The 25,524-nt window shown below is 44.6% G+C and overlaps 1 protein-coding gene and 1 non-coding gene across 2 annotated transcripts; both read left to right on the top strand.

Moving 5' to 3' along the window:
• Nucleotides 1-1,578: 1,578 nt before the first annotated feature.
• Nucleotides 1,579-25,089, top strand: LOC128308062 (uncharacterized). Its single transcript, XM_053045455.1, has 5 exons — nucleotides 1,579-1,672; nucleotides 18,374-20,330; nucleotides 20,401-23,614; nucleotides 23,696-23,844; nucleotides 24,462-25,089. The coding sequence occupies exons 1-5, from the start codon at nucleotides 1,647-1,649 to the stop codon at nucleotides 24,849-24,851; spliced, it is 5,736 nt and encodes a 1,911-aa protein (XP_052901415.1). The 5' UTR covers nucleotides 1,579-1,646; the 3' UTR covers nucleotides 24,852-25,089.
• Trnaa-agc (transfer RNA alanine (anticodon AGC)) lies at nucleotides 24,246-24,318 on the top strand. Its single transcript has one exon. It is a non-coding gene; the product is annotated as a tRNA-Ala (tRNA).
• Nucleotides 25,090-25,524: the final 435 nt, after the last annotated feature.

Here is a 25,524-nt window from a genome sequence, read left to right on the forward strand (position 1 = left end):
GCCAGAGTTGGTGGAAAAAAAATAAAACTCTCCAGTGAAAAATGGAATTTGGATCGTTTCCTCCTTGAACAGAAATTAACCACTGTTCCTCTGTGTGGCCGTTTGTCTTGTGTGCGCGATCGGATCGATGGTGAAGATGCTGGAGTAGTAAGCGTGCGCGAGAAATGGCCGAACCAGGAAGTGGACATTGTTGTGATTTGCCTGTGTATATACACGCGCACACCAATTATATTTCACTTTTTTTTTAAAGCCTTCCGACACATCGTCGTCTGTCCGCGATCATTTTAGGGCCGAAACCGAAAGCTTGTTCCGGCTCGTTTTCATCCACGCTGCTCTCTGTGTGTGAATTCACGTTAAATAGCGCCACATTCGCACACACATACGTTTTCGAAGAGGAAAACACACATACACACATGCTTATGCACAAAAAAACTCCCAAACAACATGGAAATGGTCTACAATTATCCAATATTAATATGGCTAACGCGATGAGCAGTGATGTCGATCATCGTCCAAAGCGCGGAAAAATGCCAATTACATGCCGTTTTGGATTGTGTCGGTGGTTTGGTGTGCTTAGGTATTGTTTGGAAATATTTGACTGTCTCTTAAATCTTACGCAGACTTATCGATCAAATACTAAAAGGACTGTAGGATCAGAATCTATCTGAAGTGACTTTTCCATAGTTACGACAGACTATTCTGAAATCTGCTAAACATTTAATGAAACAGTAAGAGAAGACAACAAGAATTGAAGATAAATAAAACGAAAATAAGTTAGTATATTCATGAATCCTCCAAAAAATTCTCATATATTCATATATCTCCCAAGAATCGTGATTTTACGCACGTTTTTAACTTCTTAGTTTATACACAGACGAAATAACCCATGTACAGCTTGGCCTTGATTAGATTTGACCTGAAGATGAATCTACGAGTGTTCATGAATCTATAAATATATAACATTCTTCAATGATTCCTAATTCTTTAAGAATTCATGACTTTTTGATTAATATTTGAGGAATTCATGTTAAGAATTTGTGACTCATATGAGTCAGCACAATACGCAACTAAAAAAGAGTTGAAAGATGAAGATCAAGCAATAACGTTAATACAGAAAAATCAGTTTTAGATGAACATATAAAATAGTACAGAAATAGTGTAAAATGCAAGTTTTTTTAAATTTTCAGTACACCATTTATTACACCAAATTCTTTACACAGCAAGAAAGTGAAAAACACCCAAAACGAGATAATTTAAAACACTTTGACACGGACAAAACGCTGAAAATTCCAGCAGAAAAACTAATTTGGAAATAATTTTTAAGTGCGTGCATCATTTTCACTTTCCCCCAACAAAGCTGTCCGGCTGCTGCGAAACATTCGGTGAAAGAGGGTGGACCCGGCAAAGAACGCCCCAAACGGATCGGATCTATGCAGTGACCCACATCTTAGGCCCTCCGGCTAACGTTTTGAAGTGTTTTTTTTTGTTGTTGTTCCTCTTAAATCGGTGATTACACACGCCACACGCCGGAAACGGAACAGCGGCGGAACACGTGTAAGCGTAGCGGTTACCGTGTGACACGTGGTTAGGAGCGGTTGGAGCATCATCAACCAATTCGACAGTTCGGCATTCGGCCGCCCCTCAAGATGGGACTGCTTGAATGGATCAAAAAGTAAGTGCCACCAAACAGAACGCAAAACCGAAACACACTTTTTGTAGGTTATTGAGGTGTATTTTTAAGGTCGGTATCCATCTGGGGGCGAGGAATTTTGTTGTTGTTGTCGTTGTTGTTAATGTCCCCTTTGAGTGGGTTGGTAATTTGGGGACAATTTTTTCTTTTCTTTCAAGTGTCTGCCCCAAAATTAAGGGAAGGAATGTGGTCGGTTATCTTCTTGTAACAATTTGCTTTAAACCTTTGGTTTTGTATGTGCATTTTTTTTCTCTCAAACCTTTACGTATGTTACGGTTCGATGGTTGCTGTGTATTCTACCGTGTCTGTTGCATGTTTTATTTTGTTTGATGTTGTTGTGTTTTTTTTTTTCATTGTGGTTTCAACTTCCTTTTGGTGCAAATTGTTCGAGGTGAACGGTGAAAATCAATGTCACAATTTGGTCACCTTCGTTCGGGTGCTTTTACGAACATCGGTAAAATTCGGTTGGTTCGCTTGACTGCAAAACAGGCGATTAAATGCATTTGTTTATTTTTTGTTTCTGTAGTAAATATTACATTATTACACTGCATCGTTTTACGCTTGTTGCGGTCGATTTTTGAAGAAGCTTCCTTGCATTATTCAACGATCCTAAAATACCTTGAAACGGACGTCAATGCGACGGTTTAGATTTGTCCTGAACGGTGAACAGATTTGTTATAAAGAAGTTAACACATTCCAGCTCAATGCACACACTTTGTAAACCAAACATCGGTACAATTATTATTCAATGTCACATTGGTGCCAATTTTTCAACAAGTACGCTTGGACAGTCGGCCAAGCTTCTATGTCCCATAGGCGAACAGTTATCTCTCCTCAGTCCGGCGGCTATCGAGAGCAGGCGGGCAGAGTTTTCCACCAGGAAAACACTCGCCACATACCAACCTCGAAAACGGTAGTCCATTTTTCCGAACGGTCTGTGATTTATGAGCATCCGAGCACGCCAGATAACCCATACGGCGGAAGAATGAACGAATCAGAGCGCAAGCAACGCGCACATCATTCGACGGAACTTTTTCCCCCGATGGCGCGCAGGCCCGAGATATGCAGCTCCGGCTGCATGTGTGCAAATGGCAAGTATTGGCCTGGCGTTTTCGTCGGTCAACTGGACGTTTCCAGCCCGATGATCAGCCGGTACCGGCAGCGCCTGAATTGTTGGCACCATTGGTTGGCGAACAGTGACGATTTGTTTGCGCAACTAACGGTACGGAACACAATCACGTTCCGATCATGCAAAAACAAGTATTTATTTAAAATGTTTCTCCTGTTATTGTTGTTCATTTTAATCTATTCCGCACGTGTGGCTTTCTCAGTCGGGGAAAATACATGCACAAATTTGATTGATCTCTTGGCGTTGTGATGAGTTACTGTCTTCAAATGGTTTTTTTTTTGTTTAACAGGATTATAAAAATATTGTTAATATTTTTAAAATACTTAATAGAGTTCAATAATGACACTCTATTTCCAGAATGTGTCTAACAAAAGATAAATCTTGCTACAACCTAGAAGAATGCCCAGGGCGTATTGCCTTAATCTATTGGAATCTTTTAAATCTAAAATTCATATTATTTTGGAAACATTTCTTTCTCCGAGCAATAAAAGAGCACCTTATCTCGAATGTACTCGTCCAATCAACTTTGTTTGAGTGCAATTAAAATATCGAATAATGGTATAGTGTGCTAAGTTCTTGTAAACTTCCAATAAACACACGTGGAATGTTCCCCAAAAACAAACACGAAAACCTTTCTCCCCGTTTTTTTTTTAATGTTCAAACGGTACCCATTCGTTTGTCTGCTCTCTACAATCTTTTCGTTATGCTTTAATTAACGATCACGCGGCACGGAAAGAAAAAGGAAAAGGGGGCTATGATTAATCGCCATTCTGTCAGATCATCCAGTAAAGTGTTCTCGTACGGGATCTGCCTCCATCGGGGATGGAAGATAATTCTGCCCCAAAACGCTGTCGATCATGTTAAAAATGATCACGTTCGGCAGATCGGGACCGGGCTGATCTTCCACCTGAAGAAGTTCTCCCTTCCCTTCCAAACGCATTGACGCACCAGAACGGAGTTTATTGATTTAATATTTTATCCGTAACATCTGCCCGGAGGCAAGTACAGTTGCTTTTCAATTAATACCTTTCACCGTGGCCGTTCCCCAACCTGCCCGGGGTTCGATACGATGTTCTTCTGTTCGCGATCGATTTTCGTTCCGATTCCTCCGTTGTTGGTGCCGTTGGCCAGTCTAGTGCTCTGTTCGCTGTTGCTTTGCTGTTCTCGCCTAAAAGTTGCACTAATCTTCTCAAGTGCCACGTTTGCGTTGCTCTTGATGGTGGGTGCAACTGCGGAGGTTCCCCCGCCCAAAAGGCGATTTCCGATTTCCGCCCAGAACCAACCGGAATCATCCAAAACGTTACAATTTTCACACTGAAGTGATTTGGGGTGTTTTTGTTGCTTTTTGTTTTCTCGCCCAGATGGTAAAACAATTTTATGTTAAGCTGTAAACACAGGCACAGAACATGAATGTGAAATAAAAGAACGAACGCTACAACATGACTTCCTCCGACCCCTCCCAGCCACACCAGACGGACGGTTGTTTTGAGTGCCATATTTAAACGCCTTCTACGCCTGGGATCGGAATTTCAATTGTTGCCAAACGATTCCAGTTCACTTTTTCCCGTACGTGCTCGGCCGCGGAACACACAAGAACCCTGAAACCGTTGGCAATTGTTCGGGGTGGGTGTCTGTTTTTTTTTTTTTGACAATTATGCTTCAAACCGTGCGCCCTCCCACTGGACATATTACACACCTGTGGGTACAGGTTGTTTGCACTTTCGAGAATCGGCAAATGGTGGACGGGAAAAATGGCACACAGGCGCGTGAGAACGCATTATCCAGGCGTACACACGGTGTACGATCAATTTCCGGCGCTTATGTTGTCATCCGATCTAATTGACCTTCTCGCTGTATTGGGTGGTCAATCGCTGCTGCCCGTTGCCCGTTGAACGCCGAAATTGAAAATCTATCCTGTGAATAATGCATGCTGTAGTAGAGCTTTGGGTTCACTTTTCCGACGGTTATGTGTCACTTGTGCTTATACCGTCTGTAAAGGTCACCTGGGTGATGATTGTTCGGATCGGATCGTATCATTTTACAGTAGATAAATCATGGAATAGCGATGAAGTGCGTTGAGGAAATTGCCTCACATATTTACAACAAGGCATCTCAAGTTAACTTTGCGGGGTATTTATAAGCTATTTTTGACCACGATACCTATTATTAAAGCTATTATTTATAATACCACACAAAAATCATATAAAGTAATCAAATCCTAGAAGAAAAATTAAATTTTAATTATGACTATAAAAAATATGTAATTTCAAGTAAACCAATACTAGGATGGTTTATGCAATGAAATGCATTGATCGTTGAATCTGGTAGAGTAATAACCAGTTGCTAGGACGATCCAGTAGATAGTCGAGATGGTAATGTCGACAAATTACTAATGTGCCCGGACTGGGTTCAAATCTACACTGCACTTGGCTCTGGCTCCTCGCGCGTAAAATAATGTTGTAATTGTTTTATTTTATTCTTGATTCTGTAAAAAGTAAAATAGAAAACTTGATGTAACAATATTTGAATAATATTTTCAAACTGATAGTTTCAAATTGTATTGTTTGTTTAATTTTTCATTTTCTACTTCTAATATATTGTTCCTAAATTTATACAACAATAGTACTAAGTTTCAAATTTTGTTATTTGATGGAACTTTTTTATAACTTTTCGTTGCTCAACATCGACCGGAACTATGGAAATATATTTCACAAAGAGATAGATTTTGACTAGTGCGCTTAATGCTGCATCGCTTCATTAGAGGGTTCGCCATCTGTACCAATACGATTCATACGTTTTTGTCGCACCTGTGCGGGACCTCACGCCTAATTTCTGCCGTCACCATTCGCGACGTCTGGCTTCGGTGCCGAAGCCGTGTGCGACGATGCGTAACAAATGGACCATAGAAATATGCGTAGCATTAGCCCAATTGGTCGCCCGGAGGTCGCTGCAGTAGTAGAATTGCTTTAGCGGCAAAGTGTGGCGCTGCCCCCCGGGAACGGTATCTACGCCCAGGGCATTAGTCACAAATGTATGCATTTTACGGCTTGATGGTAGAATATTTGTGTGTGATTTTGGTGCCCATCCCCCGTAGAACGATCGTCGGATGGCAGTTCACCGTTTCCGCGCTCCTTTTCCCGTACGTGCCAGCTGAGTGAGTGGAACGAGCGGGACGATGCCACGGTGAACTGATATCGGTACCATCTGGTACCTGGTTTCGTCGGCGAAACACACGCAAGCCCTTAGCCTTTGCCGTCCACCCGCTCACGGTGAACTTTTAGAACTTTTCGTTCGCTTGCCCCGTTACGTGCAGGGAAGTGTAACGGACCAGGGAAATGACCTGCCCAGTTTTCATTTCCGACCAACATCCCCCCCGCCCAATCAGAATGGTGCTACCGTGCTGTGGGCATATTTTACAGCGCGAATATTCCACCTGAACCCTCGCCGGTGTGGGTAAAATCGGCAACAATTGTCTGCAAATGGTTGGTAGGCGAGTTTTTGCGCGCTTGTCCATGGAGTGCCGCTCAATGCAAAAGTGTATTGTTGAAGGGATTTTTGTTTGTTTGACCGATAGAGTTATACCAACATTGATCTAGCTCTAACCGTGTGGAGTGGACACTTAGGAGTGATGCTAATGCGAAAAGAACTATTGTGATGATGCTATGCCATGTTCATGGATTTCAATCCCGTTTAGACCTCAATAATGAACTGTTGTGTGTTATATCGTTCTTTTTGGGTATTCTTTGAAGCTTTCCGTAGTTGAATCTCTATTCCAGATTTAACTTATACCCATCGATCAGCTGCAATACCTTCAAGGTCTTCTGTAGAATGAAACATGGCCTCAGTACTACTACTCCCCATAGGTTACGATGGACGATCGATAGATTCATTGGTTTCTTGACATCGTCTAAAATGAGTCCATAAAAAAAGAACTTGTTAGTCCAATAGACTTCCTTAAGGCACTTTAACTTATTAAATGTCACGTCATTAAAATAAAGCCCAATTAGATAGAATACTGCAAATTATGAACTAAATGGGTACAGGAAATTATCTTTCTTTGCTAAAAGCTTAATTGAAATTATAGTGTTGCAGTAATTATTAGCATAATTTATGTATGACCTCTGCCTAACGGCTGTGTTTAATGATGAGAATATTCAGCTTAACATCGGAACTAACAAACTGCATTGATTAACGCTGGGCAAAGTAATTATTCTCATCCCAGGAAATGGTATTGCAGTGAGGCGCAGTTGCATCAGCTTTATGTGCTCAAGATGTGTGGTGCCTTTGGCTACCACCAGCACCGAACACAGCCCAGATTCGAGTGCGGTATTGTGGTTTTGTGGCATCCGATTACTCCTGCCGATGGATGTGGCGTCAATGGTCAAACATTCATTTTCCATTAACCCGCTTCATGGACGCCGAGCAGCGAGCCATGTGCCAAGCAAGTGGCAAAATTTGGTGAACCGTACTTCCTTTACCCGTATGGTGCAAGATCCCACCCTTCACCGTCGTGTTCGTCGCTCGGTGTCCCACACTCCCAAGCGGTCGGCTTTGTTTGTGCCAATGTTGTTCATTTTACCGAGTCTCAAGACCCAGTCTCAGCGTTGAAACGCCACTCTGCCGGTCCACAATTTACAACCCAAGCTTCCGGTAAGCATCTTGAGCGGTGGAGCTGCGGTTCGCTGACGCATCCGGAGCTTTCTTCCGCTCTAGCGCTTTCGGGTTATGTGCCAACTGCTGCCGAGCCCCGCATCTTCCCGCTGAAGCCCGTTGGCGCTGGATTGTACCGATGGGAGGTGGGCTGTGTTCTGTGACTGACATCAATTAGAACCATCGTTTACAGCGTGATTTGCGCTTCTTCTTGCCAAAACAGTAAAGAAACCACACGGCGACGCAATAGACCTCCAGAACCCACCGTTGCCCACCAGCCTAAGGTCACCTGTTTGGAATAGAAGGATGGATTTTCACCGGAACGACCACAAAAGTAAATCAGTGTTGGGCGAACGCGCACACACCACCGGCGGTAACGATGCGATACCTTTCGAGCATTATGGATTCGACACGGAGTGTTGCGTTTATTTTGCCTTTTTGTTGTAAGATCACATCGTGTTTCACCGAAAAAAGACACACGCGCACTGAACCGAGATGGTTGAAAAAACCCTCCCAAAAAAACCAAAAACGTGTTGACTTTGAAAGCGCAACGGAAGGAAACGATGCGAAATTACACAGCTTTGAAATTTTATTCGAAAATGTTCATTTTTGTGACTCTATTTCGTTGTTGCGGTGTTGCAAAAATTCATACCGTTTTCGTATTACATTAGCGCAAATTTTTAATAAGAAATGTTCTGCTTTGTTCCTACTTTTTTATTGAGGAACATTAAGCATTTACGGAATATATTTTAAGGGAACTTTTATGCCTTATTGGACGATAGAATTGTATGAATTGTTAATTAATTCATTCGTCATACATCTTTTCATCCTCTTTGAGGGTGATTCCGTATATCTCTCAATCATTATAAACTCACCACCCATGCACGGGGTCCACGAACGAACGCTGTGCCTGATATTCAATTTCCATCGCCCACGGCCAGACCTAGCTGTTGGGCCGGTCTTGCAGGTTTATGCAATTAAGTGAGCAGTTCGTTTTGTTTTGTTTTTTTGCCTAATAAAGCCATTTTCCGATCAAATTACCTCCATGCAAACAAAACGAGCTGTGAAGGCGCACGGACGATCATCACCATGAGTGCCATCGTTTTCAACATTCATCAGCTCGCCCTCCTCCCACTCCAAGCAGCGTTGTGATGGTGCAATCGGATTGTTTATGGCACCGCGTACGGAGAACCCGCGGTGTTCTGCCCTGGCCGGCTGCAAATCTTTTGCCGCATTGTTTTACTTTTGTTTCACTGCACAGCCGGTGCAATGCAATTGCATCGTTTCACATTTCACGATGACAGGCGCACATTGGCTGGCAATAGGCGCAATGGCGAGAGAGAGAAACGGCGGAAAAACATAACATAGCACCTTCGTGCTGCAATCAGCACGAGGCCAACAAAATCGCGTCGAAAATCAAACAACCCCACACAGCCAACGCTGGGAGCGATCGCGGGTCAGATCGTGTGGAAAAGTGTGAAAATTATAGCTCAGCTCACCCGCGCACTTATTGGCGGTTTTATAAGCAACAGGGTTTGCGCGTTGCGCGATGGTGGTTTGCATTTTATTTTAGTTAATCTAAACCCCGCGTAACCTTTACACCGGTCAGTGAGCAGGCACGCGAACGGACAGCGAAAGTTCAAGATGGTAAATTGGTAACAAACGAAATGGAATCGATCACCGACCGAGCGAGCGTGAGCTTTCATCTTCATGCGCAGTGGACTGATCGCGCAGCGCGATAGCAGTAAAACGGTTTGATGTGGAAAGGAAGAAGCGTCTGTGAGGGACAGGTTGGTGGATTGCTGGAACGGTATGGCGGGCGATGGACTGATGGTTTTAAAAATCATATGACACCATAAATCATCGTGTTACAGGATGAGCTATAATTTACCAACTGCGCGTGACCAATTGAGCTTTTTTTGAGCTCGACTGGAACCAACTGTTTCCGTATCACGATCCCGCAAGACATATTCTAGCTAAATGTGGCATGATTTAACCTTTAGCTATGATGTTTCGAAGTCAGTGAAAGTGGTGGATTTGATGTAGAACAAAGCCTTTTGACAACCATCATTTATGAATTTATTATTACAATATTTCTTAATATTAATTAACTTAGCTGAAAAGATTTTATTTATTCAAAATGCACATGCAATGCTAAATAATTTATCAAACAGTTTGTTTTAGTTTAAATCCGCTTTGTAACAAGCTTGTTAATGGCTTCATACCCGATCGAAAAATTCAAAAGACTTCGAAGTCGCAGCAAGCGACGAACCCGGAAAACTTTCCCAAGTAGGCTGTGAACCGGGATTTTTTGTGTTTTGTTTCGCCATGATGCCATACCGTGCGCCAGCTAGCAGAACTTTGTCATCGCATTTGCTCCCTTTAATGGGCAATAAAAATTTCGCGATCACGCAAAGAGGGAAAGAGGGGACACAAACACAAACTACGAGCAAAAACGCATTTTTAATGTCACCTTCGTTAGGTACTTCCGGTGCGGAACCGTCGGAATGGTTCCGGAGCGATGGGCTTCATGTGAGTGAAAATTACCTTCCCAACACTTCTCCGCCATGTTGCCACTTGCGGTTTGGTTAATGCGCACTGGAAAACTAGTAGCAAATGTTGTTTTACCAGGCTAAATGCTGTTGTCATGCTGGGGCTTGTTGCTTCGTACCGTGCATCGTTCAACATGCTTTTAATTAATCAAGATGCCAACGAGGCCTGGCCCGAGAGGAACGAACCCGTTGCTCGGCCACCGGGCGGCATGGGAAGTCTGTCGAAAGATTTGCGGAAAATAGCGGATGAAATAGCGTGTCGGACCCTTCATTCATCATGGGCCGCATGAGACCAGCAGCAAAGGACGATTGGGATCCGAGCTTCAGTGCAATGGAAAGCAAATGCTCCGAACGCAAAACGAGCTCGTGGGATTTGGGCGTATCTGGTACGCATCTAATGGTGACCCTTTTAGGCAACTGTTGCTTCCTAAATTCGGTCAGATGTCAACCGGTTACCTTCCCGTTTAGCAAACATGGCAGAAAACTCCTCTCTCCACACTACGCACTACGGGTAGTGGCTGAGAAACAATAGCCAAATGCACATCACATCTAATCAGATTTGTGTTTTACGAGTTTCGAAAACGATTGTTAAACGCCCTGCAGTGATTGCTTGGGAAGGTTTCCCCTGGCGCAGCTCCTCCGGCCCCAAATGGGACCAGATAGAATGGGTTTACGAAATCGGAACACACACTTTTCCTTCTCGGAAGCGTCCGATTGTGGGTTCGGAAAAACAACTTCCACAACGAATTGAAAATCCGCACTGCCTGAAAGGAATTTACGCAAACGGAGTTGACTATAGCGTCAGCATCCTTTCAAACGCAGGGAAATGCACCACGAACGTGAAAACTATTCCACCGGCACCCATGAACGCACACATTTTTGTCCACATATTTCCAGCATCGCCATTGTTTTCGCATCGATAGAAATGATTGTTTCCCGGGCGGGTTTGGTGGCTCCACTAGTGGCTGCTGCTGCCGTTTCTATTGCCGTTGCGCTTCTGCTTCCAGCGGGCCCACGACGACGACACGGTTCAGGTGCTACCGTTTAGTCGCATTTTCAATGTCTCGTGTGAACTCAATCCCACCGGAAATATGTTTAATGTACGATTTTCCCTTTTTTTGCCCCCTCCGAGAGCAATTCACATTACGGCCGGCGACGCACTCGGGCAAGCAGAATCCGTTCGGGCTCCCATTTTTGTCGTTTCACTTTTCGTTGTGCTCATCTCCATTGCACCTCGCCACCTCGCAATCGAAATGGTGCATGGTGGTTCGGTACTCCACCCGATAGGTTTGGCTAGGATTGCTAAAATCCGAGCCCAAACCGGCCGCGCGAGAGTTGTTCATTACACGCGCCACATGTTACGCCGGTCGGCCAAGCGAACCCTTCGTGTGTGCGTGAAAGTAACACCCGACATCATCATTTTCCAGTACGTCACTGGATCGGCGAACGGAAGGTGAAGACATATCGGAGGAAAATCTTCATAACTTTTCCTTGTTCCGAGACGGGTTGATAGCTTTTTTCGTCCGATTTGGATTTGGTGGATTTATTAATTCAAACGAAAGCGAATGGAACGGAAAACTGTTTGTACTGCAGAAGCTTTTCCCTTTTCCTGTACATGAATTTTCAAAATATCCTTTCGTGAAAGTATGTGCAGACGTTTTTTTTGTAGCTATTTATAATTTATAATATAGTAAATAGTAATGTACAAATTAACGTTAATTTATAATGTATATCAAAAAGACTTAATTTACAAATAGCTTTTTCCTAACAGCATCTTCTAATACGAGAAATGTATACCCAGCATTGGGATATCAGAAAACGCTCATAACAAGAACCAACATAATGTAACATTTTTGGTATATGTATTACCCGAAGACACCAAATAAGCATAGTTTCTAAGGTTCATGTTTGATTTATGCACAAAATGCTGACATTGAACGTTAAAGAGATCAACTACTTGGTAATGTCTGTTGGTGACTTGGACAACCCTCCATCCTTCGTTATCAAAAATGCGAACGAAATGCGAAGCTCACTGCCAGGTCATATAACTGGAGGTGGTTTTTAGACGACTTGTAGTAGACGACTGCTCCATTTCCAAAGTGACAAAGAAGTGTGAAATGAACACAGTATGATCGCACACGATCTTTCTTTTTATTGGGAGAGTTTACCTCTACAAATCACTGTTATCATCTTGGACTTGGCTTAATGCTCGTCTTTTCTGTTTTTTGACAATAAGACATCGCCATCGTAGAAATTCTACAAGGGATATCTTTACACCAGAGAATAGTGTACCTGATCATAAATTATAAGATTCGATTATTCAACGACCTATGGTCTGTATATCTCGACATTGAAGGTTCTGAGGTTCATAGGGAATGTACAGGCAGGACAGATAAAACCAATGGGGCTCCATAGGGCTAGGAATTCTTTGTGTTTAAAAGGAATGAAATGGCACAACGAGATTGATCAGACGGAAATGAAGAACGTGAGTATCTTACAGGAATTCCAGCGTAGATATCTAGATGTCTTACGTCATTCTGTGTAGTTGCCATAATCTAGATTTTATTTATTTATTTAAATTATATTATGACGGCAATGCCGTATTTTCAGCCATAATCTAGATGTTGATTATGTTTTTGTACTTTAAAATAAATCAACACCATAAAAAGCATGATCAAGTGGATAAATTGATTTTTTGCTCTAAAGTTCCCAGTGTGCGCTCAATTTGGGAGGTCACACATTGATGATTGTATGTGACCAATTTTATGGTGGAAATTGTCGAGATGTAGGAAAATCCGTCGAATATCTCTGATATCAATGATCCTTTAATGATATGGGTGCTTCTCAAACTTCGAAAACATGCCTGTCTTCAAACAAAATAGTACAAGGAATAAAGGAAATATAATTCAATGGCCGGCAAGCAAGAGATGGACTTCTGCTTAACACACTCACGCACTCCCATTTCATCGCGATGGTCAGTTGCGCACGGTAAAACATGCGTGCGATTTTTCCGCAATTGCGTGACAGTTTGCTCGCGCCCACCCGTTGTGTATATGTTACACGATGCGCTCCATTTGAGCCGGTTATATATAGTTGTTTTTTTTTTTGCTGGTTTCTTCATGTTTCCTAGCGCTCAAATGGTTGCTTAATGAGTGTAAAATGTGATAATTTCCTATTCGCTTGCCTGTTGATTGGTTTCTGCTTTGCGCTTCTCTCATACAATTATCCGTCTTCTGAATGGTTATCAATCTGTGCATCGCGGCGGGGGGGGGGGAGGTTTTCCCACTGGCCAATATGCATCTGGCAGGAAAATCTTGCTTTTCTTTTCAACACTTTCCGTCGTTCATTTCCGTTCAAAATGCTTTCATTTGTTTTAAAAGAATAATCGTATCAGTCGCTCAGTCGGTGTGCGCTTCTTTCATTATGTATCGTTTATTAGGGAAATCACAAGCACAAATCGTGTGCTAATTTTGTGGCCCGACGGGCGTGTCTCGCGCGGGCAGAGAAAATGATAGTAATAATTAAAGTCGTTCATTTTCGATCGTTTAATTTCTCGCGCACACTCGTAAACATAAATCGTAAACGATCGAACAAACTGAAGGTGATGAATTTTACAGTTTCATTTGTAAAACCCCCCTTGAGTTCGCTACAACAAATGGAATCCCATTAATCAGCGTCGATTCATAAGTCAGTTCAAACGTACTTTTTATGACCGTTAAAATGCTAGCTGTACCTAAAAATTATTTCACTCAAACCGAAGCTTTCTCCACTTTTTTTTCGGTGGGCTTTGCTTTATTGGCTCCGGCAGTGCGTTGGAAGCAATTGATTACGCTGGATTTGACATTAATCGAAAAGTGAAAATTCTACTTGACACAGCAGCGTTCGAGTAGTCTGCGCGCAGCTCAAGCGATTCAAGCATCCAATTGCATCGATAAGTGGCTTGATCGTGTCTTAGTTCACCGCGCATCACCAAGGGCAACCGATTGCTGGCTTTTCGTTTTGAGGAAATTTTACTTTCGCTTCTAATCTTTTTTTTTTTTTCTTCAAACAATTTAATACAAAACAATGCATGTGAGATCAATCGATTCAGCTATTATTTTCACTTGCATCCTGTCACTGTCACTTTCAACAAGTTTTCGAAAACTTTTAAACATCTCTACGCACGTCGACCCACTGACAGCCAACATTGCCATTGTCGATGCTAAACGCACTTCACTTCCGGAAGCACGGTCCCGCATACTAAGCAGTCGCACGGTGCCACTGTGGTGCCTCTACTTCTAGCCACTGCATTACTCACTAAATTACTACTTCCACGATCACCAGCCCTGGTGCCACGCGTTCCCAGCCCCGATGAAACGGAAAGTTAAATTAAATCACCTCATTTTTTGGCCGACCGACAGGTTGGTGTCAAAATTTGTGGCCTGTTTATGTGGCGGCGGCACTTGGCCCAGGGCAGGAAATAAAGATGTCCCCTTGAACGGTGACGGTTTAACGGTCTATCTTGATCTTCTTGGGGCCGTCGTTTGGGGTTTGTCCATCATTGTTGTACACGGGCGTGTCGAGATCTTAATCATCGTCAAGCCATTGTAGAGGGTAACAATTTTGCCGCCTTTAAATGTGGCCACTTTATCTTCGTCTCTTGACCCGACGCAATAATTTGGAAAAAAAGGTTCCGTTCGTTTTTATCTGACCAGGTCAAGTAGTATTTCTTGAAGACCAGATTAGCTCCGTCAAATCCTAATTACAGGCATCAGAATATGGAATACGCTTAGTATGCGTGGCACGATGGTTGTTATGTATATATATTTAATTTAATTTATATCTCACACTGCTTTTATTTGGAAGAAGTGTTCTCATTCCATTAGTAATCGAATTCACTGTACCACTTTGCTTGTTTGTTTTCTCTTTCTCTTTTCCATGCTCAAATTCTTCATTCTTTGGTCAAATTTGTGAAGATAATAATAGAAAACAAGTTTGGTAACGATTCCAGAGCCATTATGCTAACTAATATTAACTAAGTTATCTAAAAAGTTATTCTCGACATAGTGATTGCATACTGTTAGGCGTTGTTAGCAACCAATGACATGATCAAGTGCGAATATATCATTGATCCCACATAACATGTTATTACTTTTTCCTGTATGTTTTCTTTCTTGTTTAATGCATTTTTAGCAACGCGCTGCTTGTAAATTATTTCATTAATAAAATAGTATTACTTGTGTAATTATTAAATAACTAACCCTGTCAGTCATGTTCATGTTAATGTTCCCAGGATCATATTAGCCGTTTTGCAATGATTTACTCTGGAAATGAGTTTAGTCACTGAAGCTTAGCCCTCTGCGTCAGTTACAACATTGCTCGCGCACTCATTACCCAGTGCGAATAAAAGGCCTTTTCATGTATGTTTTCCCCGATTGTTATCACCTCACTTTCCTGCCGTGACATTTCCACTCTCACCAGAGGAGCAGTTGCTCAAGCAATCTGTGACAGGTGTAGTGAAGTTTTCCAGTTGTCCATTTTAATGCCAAACTTCACCATCCTCATTACCGTCGCCGCAGACCGTCGCTCACGCTTCCAACTCATTACCGATCGTACGCGTACGCCAAGCGTGTTGTGCGCTGCGGTTCGTACACGCGTCGTCTCGCGTCAATCCAACGACACAACAACGGCTTCTTGTCAAAATGAATTTACGGCCCGGGCTCGCAGCTAACTTCACAGTTCGCCGGACACAACACCATCCCGCTTTCCCGGGGTTCGACTTCTGCACCGGGGGTTGCGGCTAGTGACCACCGGATGGATGAGACGGATGGGATACAGTTTTAATCTGTGCAAAAGCACATTTTTGCGGAAAGAAATGGAAAAAACAACGGACTCATTCACGTTGCTCCACGTTGCTCGGCAAGAGAAAATGGAAACAATCGTTTTAAAAGATAAATGCTTCGAAAGATTTCGATGCATGATGCGACACACAGAAGAAAGTGATGGGAGATATGCGGACCGAGGGTAAGGAAAAACCAACACCCTTTTGCTGCCAATTTTCCCTCCCCACCCCCCACACACACACACGCTCTGGATGATGAAAGGCGAAAAAAGTGAAAACCATGAAAATCGGTGCAATTCATTAACGGAGTGAGGAGTGTAACACACCACCAATGGCAAAAACAAGGCGGAAAAACAAACACAGCCGAAGCAGCCCAACGCCCCCGAGGGTGTCCAGCCCAGACGTGTGTGGGTCAGGCTATAAATCCCCTTTCGCCACGTACCACGTCTTTCGCCGTGTTGGCGATTTAGATCTTGCAGGCCGGTGCAAAAGATTGATGCAGTTCAATCTCTCTGTCTCTCGCACACACCACTTCGCCTTCCTTTTACCAATGAGGGCGTGAAAATTAATCACGTTTATACAGGCGATTTTCACGCTTGCGGTTAGGGGGTGAAGGGATTCTCCGTCTGGAGCTGCAGTCTACCTGGCTGCAGATTTATTTTGCACGCGGATCACTTAAATCCGATTCCGTGTTGTGGAAACACCGCGGAAAAACGAGGGTTGTATCGGGACGGGCGGGAAAGCGGGGGGTTTCTTTGTTTTTCAATTTAGACAATGTTTTACCGGGTTGTTCCCCGGTGTATAACCAGACCAATGCAATCGCTTCTTAACTGTCCCGGTTTTGGCGTGCGGAACTTTACGCACAGTTCCAGGGTACAAAATCGTTTTGGGCAATGCAGCTGGAAAGGCAAATGAAAATTCGTTACGATCAAACATTCGCCGTGCGGTGTCCAATTCCTTCTTTAAACTCACATTTTATTATATTTTTGGTAGTACGGAAAGAACGCCCTTTAATATTGATTAGTAGCACTAAAAGTCTCAAAGATTTTTTTAAACATATAAGCCCAATTTTTAATGTTTAAGAACACTTTTAAGAAAAAGTAATAATTGTATTGATTAATATGGGTCATAGCCGTATTGCTCCTTGTTAAATAATAAGATCTTTGCTATGAGACTTGATCTACAAAACTTGATCGTACATTAAAAGGCTGACTTTAGACTTCAGCGTTCCAGTGATATAGAGATCTCATGCTAAGACCTTAATTTATGCAGTGTTGAAAGCAATGGGTCAAATGGCCAATGTAGAAAGACAAACAAAACATTTTACAAATTAAACATTTAATAACTAGGAAATAAAACTGCAAGGAACATAATACCTGCTACTTTATTTCTCTACCCAAACGGGGCATTGAATCACAATCTACTTGGGCACAGTGTTTGACATTGTCTAATTTTATTAATGTGAATGTTTTACGACCAAAATCACCACCTTTTTACTCCCACTTAGCTGCTTTTCCTTTTTGGGCGAAAGTGTCTTTTTTCCTACAGTTTACACTTTCCGTTACGGAGCGATTGAATTTATTTGCTTAAGCCGGTTCACAATTTAATCGGCACAACAATCGCGGATGAAAGCCCAACGAATTATGAACATCATTTGTCGCCTGTCACAATATTTAACGAAATTGAAGCATAAAAACTAGCTCACAACCGCAGCGATGGTTCCAGGCGGCACTTTCTGTGGAATATTTGTTCTGCTGGTTAAAGTTCGCTGAACTAATCGTTTGTACCCGGGGAAGTGGGGTTTTTCTTTCCCCTGTGTACCTGATGTGCCGCTGATGGAGCTTTACGGTTGCATTTTCCTGGCCAGCATTCATTTTCTTGTGTCAAGTAAGCCGCTGGGAGGAAAGTGTGAACATTGGTTCGTTTCGGTTTGCATCCAGAGTTGTCGCTTTCTATCCAGTTTCTTCGAGAAGGATGACTGTGGTGTACAACAATTCCCAGTTTTGATTCACGTTTCAGAGGACGAGAACTCGTGGTGCGAACTACGTCTTCTCCTTGCGACACTGAACTCACATTTGACAGCCAAGTGCTCGTTCCGGTCAGAGTTTTCCCAAACAGAGACGATGTTGAAGCAGCATGCGAAAACACCTTCTTCACTTTTCTCACATCAAGCGTATAATTTAATAAACATTCACAAGAGGAAAAATTATCGCAAAGGTACGAATGAACACTTAGTCTTAAAGTTGATGGAAGGTACAGCAGAAACAAAAGCAACTCTTCCACCCTACGTTCGCGACTCATTTTTGCACCGGTTTCTGTGGCGTCCACAGCACCGTAGGTATTTGGTACATGTATGTTCCTCCGGCAAGGAAAACAAGGTGTCAAGTGTTGCTGTTACTAGAGAGTTCTTTGAAGGAAAACGACTGCAAAGTTTCCATCGATTAAGTTTGGTTTGCTTGATCATAGAAAAACCTCTATCGCTCTCTTCAATACTCATCCATTTTCTCCGTTTTTTTCTATATTTTTCGCAGGGACAAGCGTCACCGACGGCGTGACAGTGCTCCCCCGAAGGTGGGTCAAGTACAAGATTTAGCCTACCTGGAGGCTTTGGCAAAGTTCAACGACTGGCGGACGCAGCAACGTAACAGCGATATTCTGCCAAATTCTAAAACTCCAACCAGCCAAGTGAATGCAACACTTCCGCCTCGGATATCGCTGTTGGCGCACGGCACGATCAAGGAGGAACCGTCCGATGATGACGATAGTGACTGTGATGGTGACTTTAGCTCCGACATCGAACTGGCCCGGGACGAGCGTATGATACTGAACCGCACCACCAGCCGATTTGAAGTACCGAAATCTCCACGATACGCTCGGCATCATCGCTCCTCGACAGTGGCCCCAACAGCGGGTACGCCTTCGTCCCTACTATCGGATGTGGCTCCCAAGAAACCAAAGCGATCCGTTGAATTCTATCGCAACATCAACCGCATCCCGACGGACGCATCCTCCAACGCGTCGCAGAACTCCAACAGTCAGTGGAACAACGGCTGCAAAGCGATCGAGAAAAATCACACCAATCCGACCGATACGCGACTGTCCCTTCCGGCTGTGCTTGGTGCGGAACCACTGGAGCGGCTACCGAAGCGTTCTAAGGCGACCACCCCGAAACCAAACAACACGATCTACGAGAACGAGGTGGCGGAATTCGAAGCTCACCACATCAACGGTACGTTTGGGGATTCGTACGTGGTGCAAAGCCCACCGCGACTGTTTTACAAAGCGAACGCAAGTCCGTATAGTGACGGTACGCCGAAGAAGCAGAGCAATCTCAAGAATCGTACACGTGTGTTCAAAGACAAACCTGCTCCAGCACCGCCGGTGACGAAACTGGCTGCAACACCGTCTGTCAGGCTGTCCAACTGTCTACCGAAGCAACGTCAGCAAAGCGATTCCGATTCACCACTGACTGGATCCTACCGGAAGTACGAGCTAAACTCATCCTCCGTCTACGACGAACACGTCATCTCTTCCCGCGCTTATCGCGGTTCGATGAAACCTAAAGGTGTCGAAGAGCCAACACCCACCAAACAGCGGCACAAACCACTCTCCTATCAAACGATTGTAAACAAACATGGAGATCTGGTGGACTACGCACTGCCGTTCAGCGATAACGCGGACACGACGGCTGAAACCAAGCCGGATCAAAATAACAGCAAGCACCTTACACCGGGCCAAGACACACTGGCCGAGATTCGGAACTGCGAGCAGCTGATAAACGATAACTTCCAGTTTCTGCAAACGACTGCCTTTCACGATGAGTCGAGCAGCATCATCACCGAACCGATCAGCGTGCTGAAGGGCCGATCTAGACGTATAATCACCGATCTGGATCGGTCCAATGCGAGCACGCTGAAGGAAGGTGAGGACGAGCTGCTCCAACAGGACGAACACCTTGAAATGGAGCGTGAGGATGAGCTGCTGCAAAGCCGTCAGCAGGAGATCGACGTGCAGTTGGCGCAGCTGGCAATGCAGGACGATCCGCAGGACATTCTGCTGGAGTTGGATTCGTTGCAGAAGTGGAGCAAAAGCATCCAAATGTCAGATGACTTTTTGCAGACTCGCTACACGGAACGAAATTTGCTGGAATGTTTCCGGCGCAGCATCGGCAGCAATTTGCTGACGTGCTTCCCGAACGAGGTGCGCTACCGGGTGGGAAGTTTGCGGAGTGCATTTGCCTGTCCGTTGGAGTTTTCCTGCGGTTTGTTCCGCGGAGTGGCGGTTACGTTGCGCAAATACTCGTTGAACATGGAACGGAGTCTTTACTTCGCAGAGGAAGCCTGCCGGCGAGATTTTGAGGTGTTGTCGCAGGTGCGTCATCCAACGATGGCTACACTGATGGCGGTGTCGTACGATTCGGCCTTAAACCAGGCTACGCTGCTGCTGGAACCGTTCGATTTTACACTCTTTGATTATATTCATAAAATGGTAAGGAAAGCTCCGTATACTGACGGGACACTTTCAGATACATTGCTAACTCCCATTCTTTCTTCCACAGAACAAAAGACTATCTTTGATACATGCTATTACTGTTGTGCAGCAAATCTCATCCGCCGTCTCCTATCTGCAAGAGTGCGGCTACATCCATTCGAACATATCCAGCGGATGCATCCTGATGCGCCGTTACCCGTACTCGGTCAAGCTAACCTCGTTCGAACTGACTACGGATGTTTCCTCGGACGAAGTGCGGCGTGAAATTGAGAATCGCTACGGCAGCACATCCTCGTCGCGTAACTCAATGACCTCCTCCCAGAACGATGAGTTAAAGAAGATCACCACCTACGCACGGCTGATCAAGAACGATGAGCATTTTCTGCGCGACAAGTACCGCAAGTTGTCGTCGGAAATTTGCGAAAACCGCTCCAAACCACAGCACGGCGCGCAGCTTTCGTTCGGCGATGGGTCGGGCTATGATTGCCGGGCAAGCAGATTCCTGCCCTACTGCAAGGAGTATCGGGAGAAGTTTTCCCTATTCTACTACGTAGCACCGGAGCTGCTCATCCCGAAGGCGAGCTTTGTATATCCAAGCAAGAGCACCGACGTTTACTCGGTAGCGTTGCTGCTGTGGGAAATCTTGAACGGCTACGTCCCATTCGTCGTGTACAACAGGGCCGAGCTGGAGAAATTGCACACCTCCGCCGATCTTCCGCTGCCAATGTTTGAAAAGGAACGCTGTGAGCGCTTTCGGCAAATTTTCGAAGGCGGACTAGGGGATCTTAACAGTAGAAAAATCACCATGGGCAATGTGGTTGATCTGCTGGACTGTTTGCTGCTTGAGTTGGGTATGGAGAAGAATGGCACGTACGATTGGTTGGCAGAGGATTACGAGGAGCGCGCTAACTCGTCGGAAGTTCGACTGAAAAATGAGCTGAACGACGTTCGGAAACAGAGTGCACACATTGAGAAAGCGGATAAGATCTACTTCCACACCGAGGAATCGGAGCTTGCCAAGGCCCCCAAACAACTCCCGAAGAAGCCGGTTAGAAAAATCAATAAAACGAAAGCACCACTGCAGCAGCAAGCACCAAAGCACCACGGCCCGCGATGGTCGGATGTGACCACCAAGGAACGGACACAGATCGTAGACAAAAAGTCACCACTCAGCTCAACCTTTAGCCTCTCTAACTCTGCGATCTATCAAACAATCTTCGATTTTAACAACAAATTCCTCTCGCCAAAATCGTCCTCGAAGCAAGTTATATATGACCGGACAAGCACGGTGAAGAAGCACAAGAAACCGCCGCGTGCGAATAAAAAGGCAGTCAAAGAGCTGTTCGACGTTAAGGATCAGCTTAACAAGAGCTTTATCGAACAAAACGAGCAAGATGGTGATGGTGAGATTGACAATGGCAGACAGAATACAGCATCTATGGTTCCTATCGAACTGCAAAAAGCGAACTCGTCTACAAGTTCATTAGCACAAGTGATGTCTGATGCACCACAAATAAACCAAGAGCCCATTCGACCATCTTGTAGCGATTCGGAGGAAAAAGGTACACCACTGCAGCGTGATCATCCGTCAAAGTCTTGCGACAGCTCACCGGGTACAAGGCGCCGTAGTATTACACCGAAGCTCAACAACTCATTCCGCTTCACCATTGGTGATTTTACCCTGCCCGACACGCCAATAGCACGCAAAAACAAAATAAGGAAGCACGCCTGGTTATCTGACCAGAAGCTGAAAATTGCAGATGAATCACAGCCCGCGACACCAGAGGATTGCCGCAGCAAATCCTTCTTCAACGCGGGACTGGCAGCTCGCAGCGGTTCCTTCCTTACCTCGACCAACCTGAACTGTTCCACATCACTGCAGGACATCAAACCGAAGCGCATCAACATTAGCGTCAACATTATTCGCTCACCGGAGACACGCACTACGGTTACGGTGCAGAAGAACTGCACGCCGAAGCTGATTGTTAACGGAGGCTCACCGTTTGAGGATACGCTGTGGAAAAAGGAGAAACATATCTGCGAACGCAGTCAACTGCCTGCGTCGGATGAAACGAAAGAAGCAACACAAGACACTTCCGCACAAGGCAGTTCCGAAGCAGAGCAGAAGCCAGATGAGAATGTCGCAGGGTGCTTGGACGATTCCTTGAGTGTTGTAACCGCTCACCTGTCTTCGGTGCGCGATGTTATTAAGAAGATTGAAACAACATTTGAAAAGACTGGATTCGATTATAGTCCGGTAAGAAAGATGGATGGCAGTGGAAAGAAACACGCGAACGAAGGAAGCACTAGGAAAAGTGCAGAGGGATCGTTGGTGGTAGAGGAGAATCTACTCGTCCCTACCAGAGTACTCGAACTGGAAAAGACACTCGAAGCGGAGGAAACATCCGCGTTGAGGGAAACTGACGAAGATGAGGCAAGAGAATTAAAATCTGAAAACGTTGAAACCTCATCAATGCCGATTCCTGCTCCTCCTCCATCACCCCCGGAGTCGACGAACTCTCCGATCTCAGCGATAACTCATCTCAATGTACTGCTGGCAGATTCTCAATCGAAACCAAAGGAAACACCATCACCAGGACCCAGGATTGAGGTGCAACAAGCAGTGGAAATGGAAAGCATTCCCGTACCGTCCACCGTCCCAGTGGCATTCGCTCCAAACTCGCAACTATTCCTTCGCCGCAAGGCACTCAACGCCGGTGCAAACAGTGTAGCCATCCACCATCAGCAAACAGTCTACCGAGAGAGTGTCGTATCTAGCACGGAACGGTTGGCAACGTTTGCAGAGCCGTCGCTTGCGTCAACGACCACCACCACGACTACTTCAACGGCCATACCACCGGGAAGTGCACGCAAGAAGAAGCTAACCACACGCGTTACGGTAAACATGCGCAAAATATCACGCCGTGCTTCAGACATTAGTCCGGCTTCTTCACGACCCAATTCGGCCAATCTGGACGATGTGGATCTTCCGTCGTCCGGATGTATCACGCCGACTGGTGTTAACGTCCAGGGATGCGCACTCGGCACCGTTCGACACTCGTGTGGCAATGAGCTGTTGCGTGCCTTTTCCAAACTGAGACTGATCGCACCGGAAGAACCGACAACGAAGCCTACCGGAACCGACCCGAACGCACGATCTGTTACACCAGTGTTTGTTGGTGCTGGCGCGCATCAAATTGCCACCGGTGCAGCGAACAGGATCGAACGTTTCGTGTGCTGTAACTGTGGTAACTCGATGGTACCGACAGACGGGCTTAATGGTAGGTTGTTGGTGGAAAGATTGTTTAGCAAAATTGGGAGTGACTCACCATTCTTATCCTTTAATATATACCTACAAACAGTGCCCACCGGAAGTCGGATCGGCATGTCAGCCGCCTTCGGTGAGATGAACTTCCCGCGAGAAAGCTTTGTGTCCATGTTTGAGCCCCCGCTGACTCCAACACCTGGCAGTGCTATGGCGAGCCGGTTTCATTCGATGACTCCATTCCAGGTAATTCTTTGGTTTACTATAATGATTATGCAAACACTGTTGATACATTTTATAAAATAGCAAACTGTATTTTTTTCCCGATCGAGAATTCATAAGCGATCAAATAATGTACATAATGGAATCAGTCACACGGCTTTACTCTTATTGCGATTTTACACCCTTCCCAATTTCTTGCCGATCAACAAGTGGAATGAACCCAACTAGGCTTGATCGCGAATGCAATCCATCGGATTCATTCATCGTAGGGGTGGGGTTCGGTTTTATGCTGTCTCAGTGCAACATAGCGTGGTGAATGGCTTTTCGACGACACACCTTGATCGATATGGTCAATGGTGGTTTGGTGCTGAAAGTAGGTCGCGTGATTGTGTTTTAAAGACTTGCATAAGCATTTTACTCAACAAGGGGATGTAGCTCAGATGGTAGAGCGCTCGCTTAGCATGTGAGAGGTACCGGGATCGATACCCGGCATCTCCAACTTATATCTCTTCAAGATTTCTCCGAAATCTTAGGGAATATTCATTTTTGTGTCTTGCCAAAGAAAAAGGTATCATTAAGATCATACTTTATCTGAATTATTGAGCGCATCGAGTGCTAATCTAATTAAAATTTCCTTTTAGAAATCAACCGAAGATCTTTATATCGATGATGACTTTTGCCAAGGACTAAACCATATGGGAGCGAACATGGAGTTGGTGGAACCGCTCGACGAAGGGCAGTTCCTCGATACGTACGGATACGACATTTACGCCACAGAGATCTATCACGCGGAAGAAGAGGAGGAGGAGGAGGAGGAGGAGCATGACGATGAGGGCGATAAGCATTTTACATTTCCAAATCTTCTCACAACACCCGTCGCAAACCCCGAATGTACCGACGACGAGGCAAAGTTTCTCGAAAAGTGTTCGAAGCTCAATTCGCAAACATTAACGGCAGAATTCGCTACACTCGCATCACCAATCGATTGTGAAATTCCGCATCCCACTACTGCAGACTGCGGTGATCAATAAGGGAAAGCCACGCTTCACAATCCACGGTGCAAACAGGACGGTGAACGAGCGGCTTATTTTGCAATGTTGTATATAAGCTTGATGGAAAAAACACGATAAATTTATCATGATAAAAAGCAAGACACTCGACTCTTACACGGGCTCGAACGATTCAATGCATGTTTTCGGCAGTAATGTTTAATCTAAAAATACCAAGTATTATATTTACCACTACCCCTTGGAAGGGAGTCCAGTTGAATTCCTTTCTTTTTATTAGGATCATTTAAGAATTATGAAGTGTCCCCTTTTCATCGCACACACATTCGAATACATTATCTATGCTCATCCAGAATATTTATTTACGCATATCGGTAGCAGTATCGGCAGAGTCTTCCAACGCACTGGCCAGTAAACACTCGAAGCATCGTTTTGGTGGAGACGTTTTTGTTTCCATTCGAAATGTTGAGATAGTTGCAATACAATACAATAGAAGAAAAAGGTCAGCACCGCTTCCTTCTGAGCACACGCACCTGTTTATGTATGTAAACGAAATAAATTATTTCATACGAAAACTAATAAGCCTCCACGTCTCGCGGATTGTTATGCTAATGTTTAAGGCGCCACAGATGGATCGTTCACTTGAATGAGGCCACTGCACGGCGGTCAGACCCCCATGGTGTGCTGACGTTCTTCC

This window comes from Anopheles moucheti, chromosome 2, assembly GCF_943734755.1.
Source record: "Anopheles moucheti chromosome 2, idAnoMoucSN_F20_07, whole genome shotgun sequence".
NCBI classification, from domain to species: Eukaryota; Metazoa; Arthropoda; class Insecta; order Diptera; family Culicidae; genus Anopheles; species Anopheles moucheti.

What these genes read in the sequence shown, in the direction of transcription:
- LOC128308062 (XM_053045455.1), top strand. Translation starts at nt 1,647, where the DNA reads ATGGGACTGCTTGAATGGATCAAAAA. An exon ending in TTGATTATATTCATAAAATG is followed by an intron (nt 20,331 to 20,400) that starts GTAAGGAAAGCT and finishes TTTCTTCCACAG; the next exon opens with AACAAAAGACTATCTTTGAT. An exon ending in ATTCGATGACTCCATTCCAG is followed by an intron (nt 23,845 to 24,461) that starts GTAATTCTTTGG and finishes ATTTCCTTTTAG; the next exon opens with AAATCAACCGAAGATCTTTA.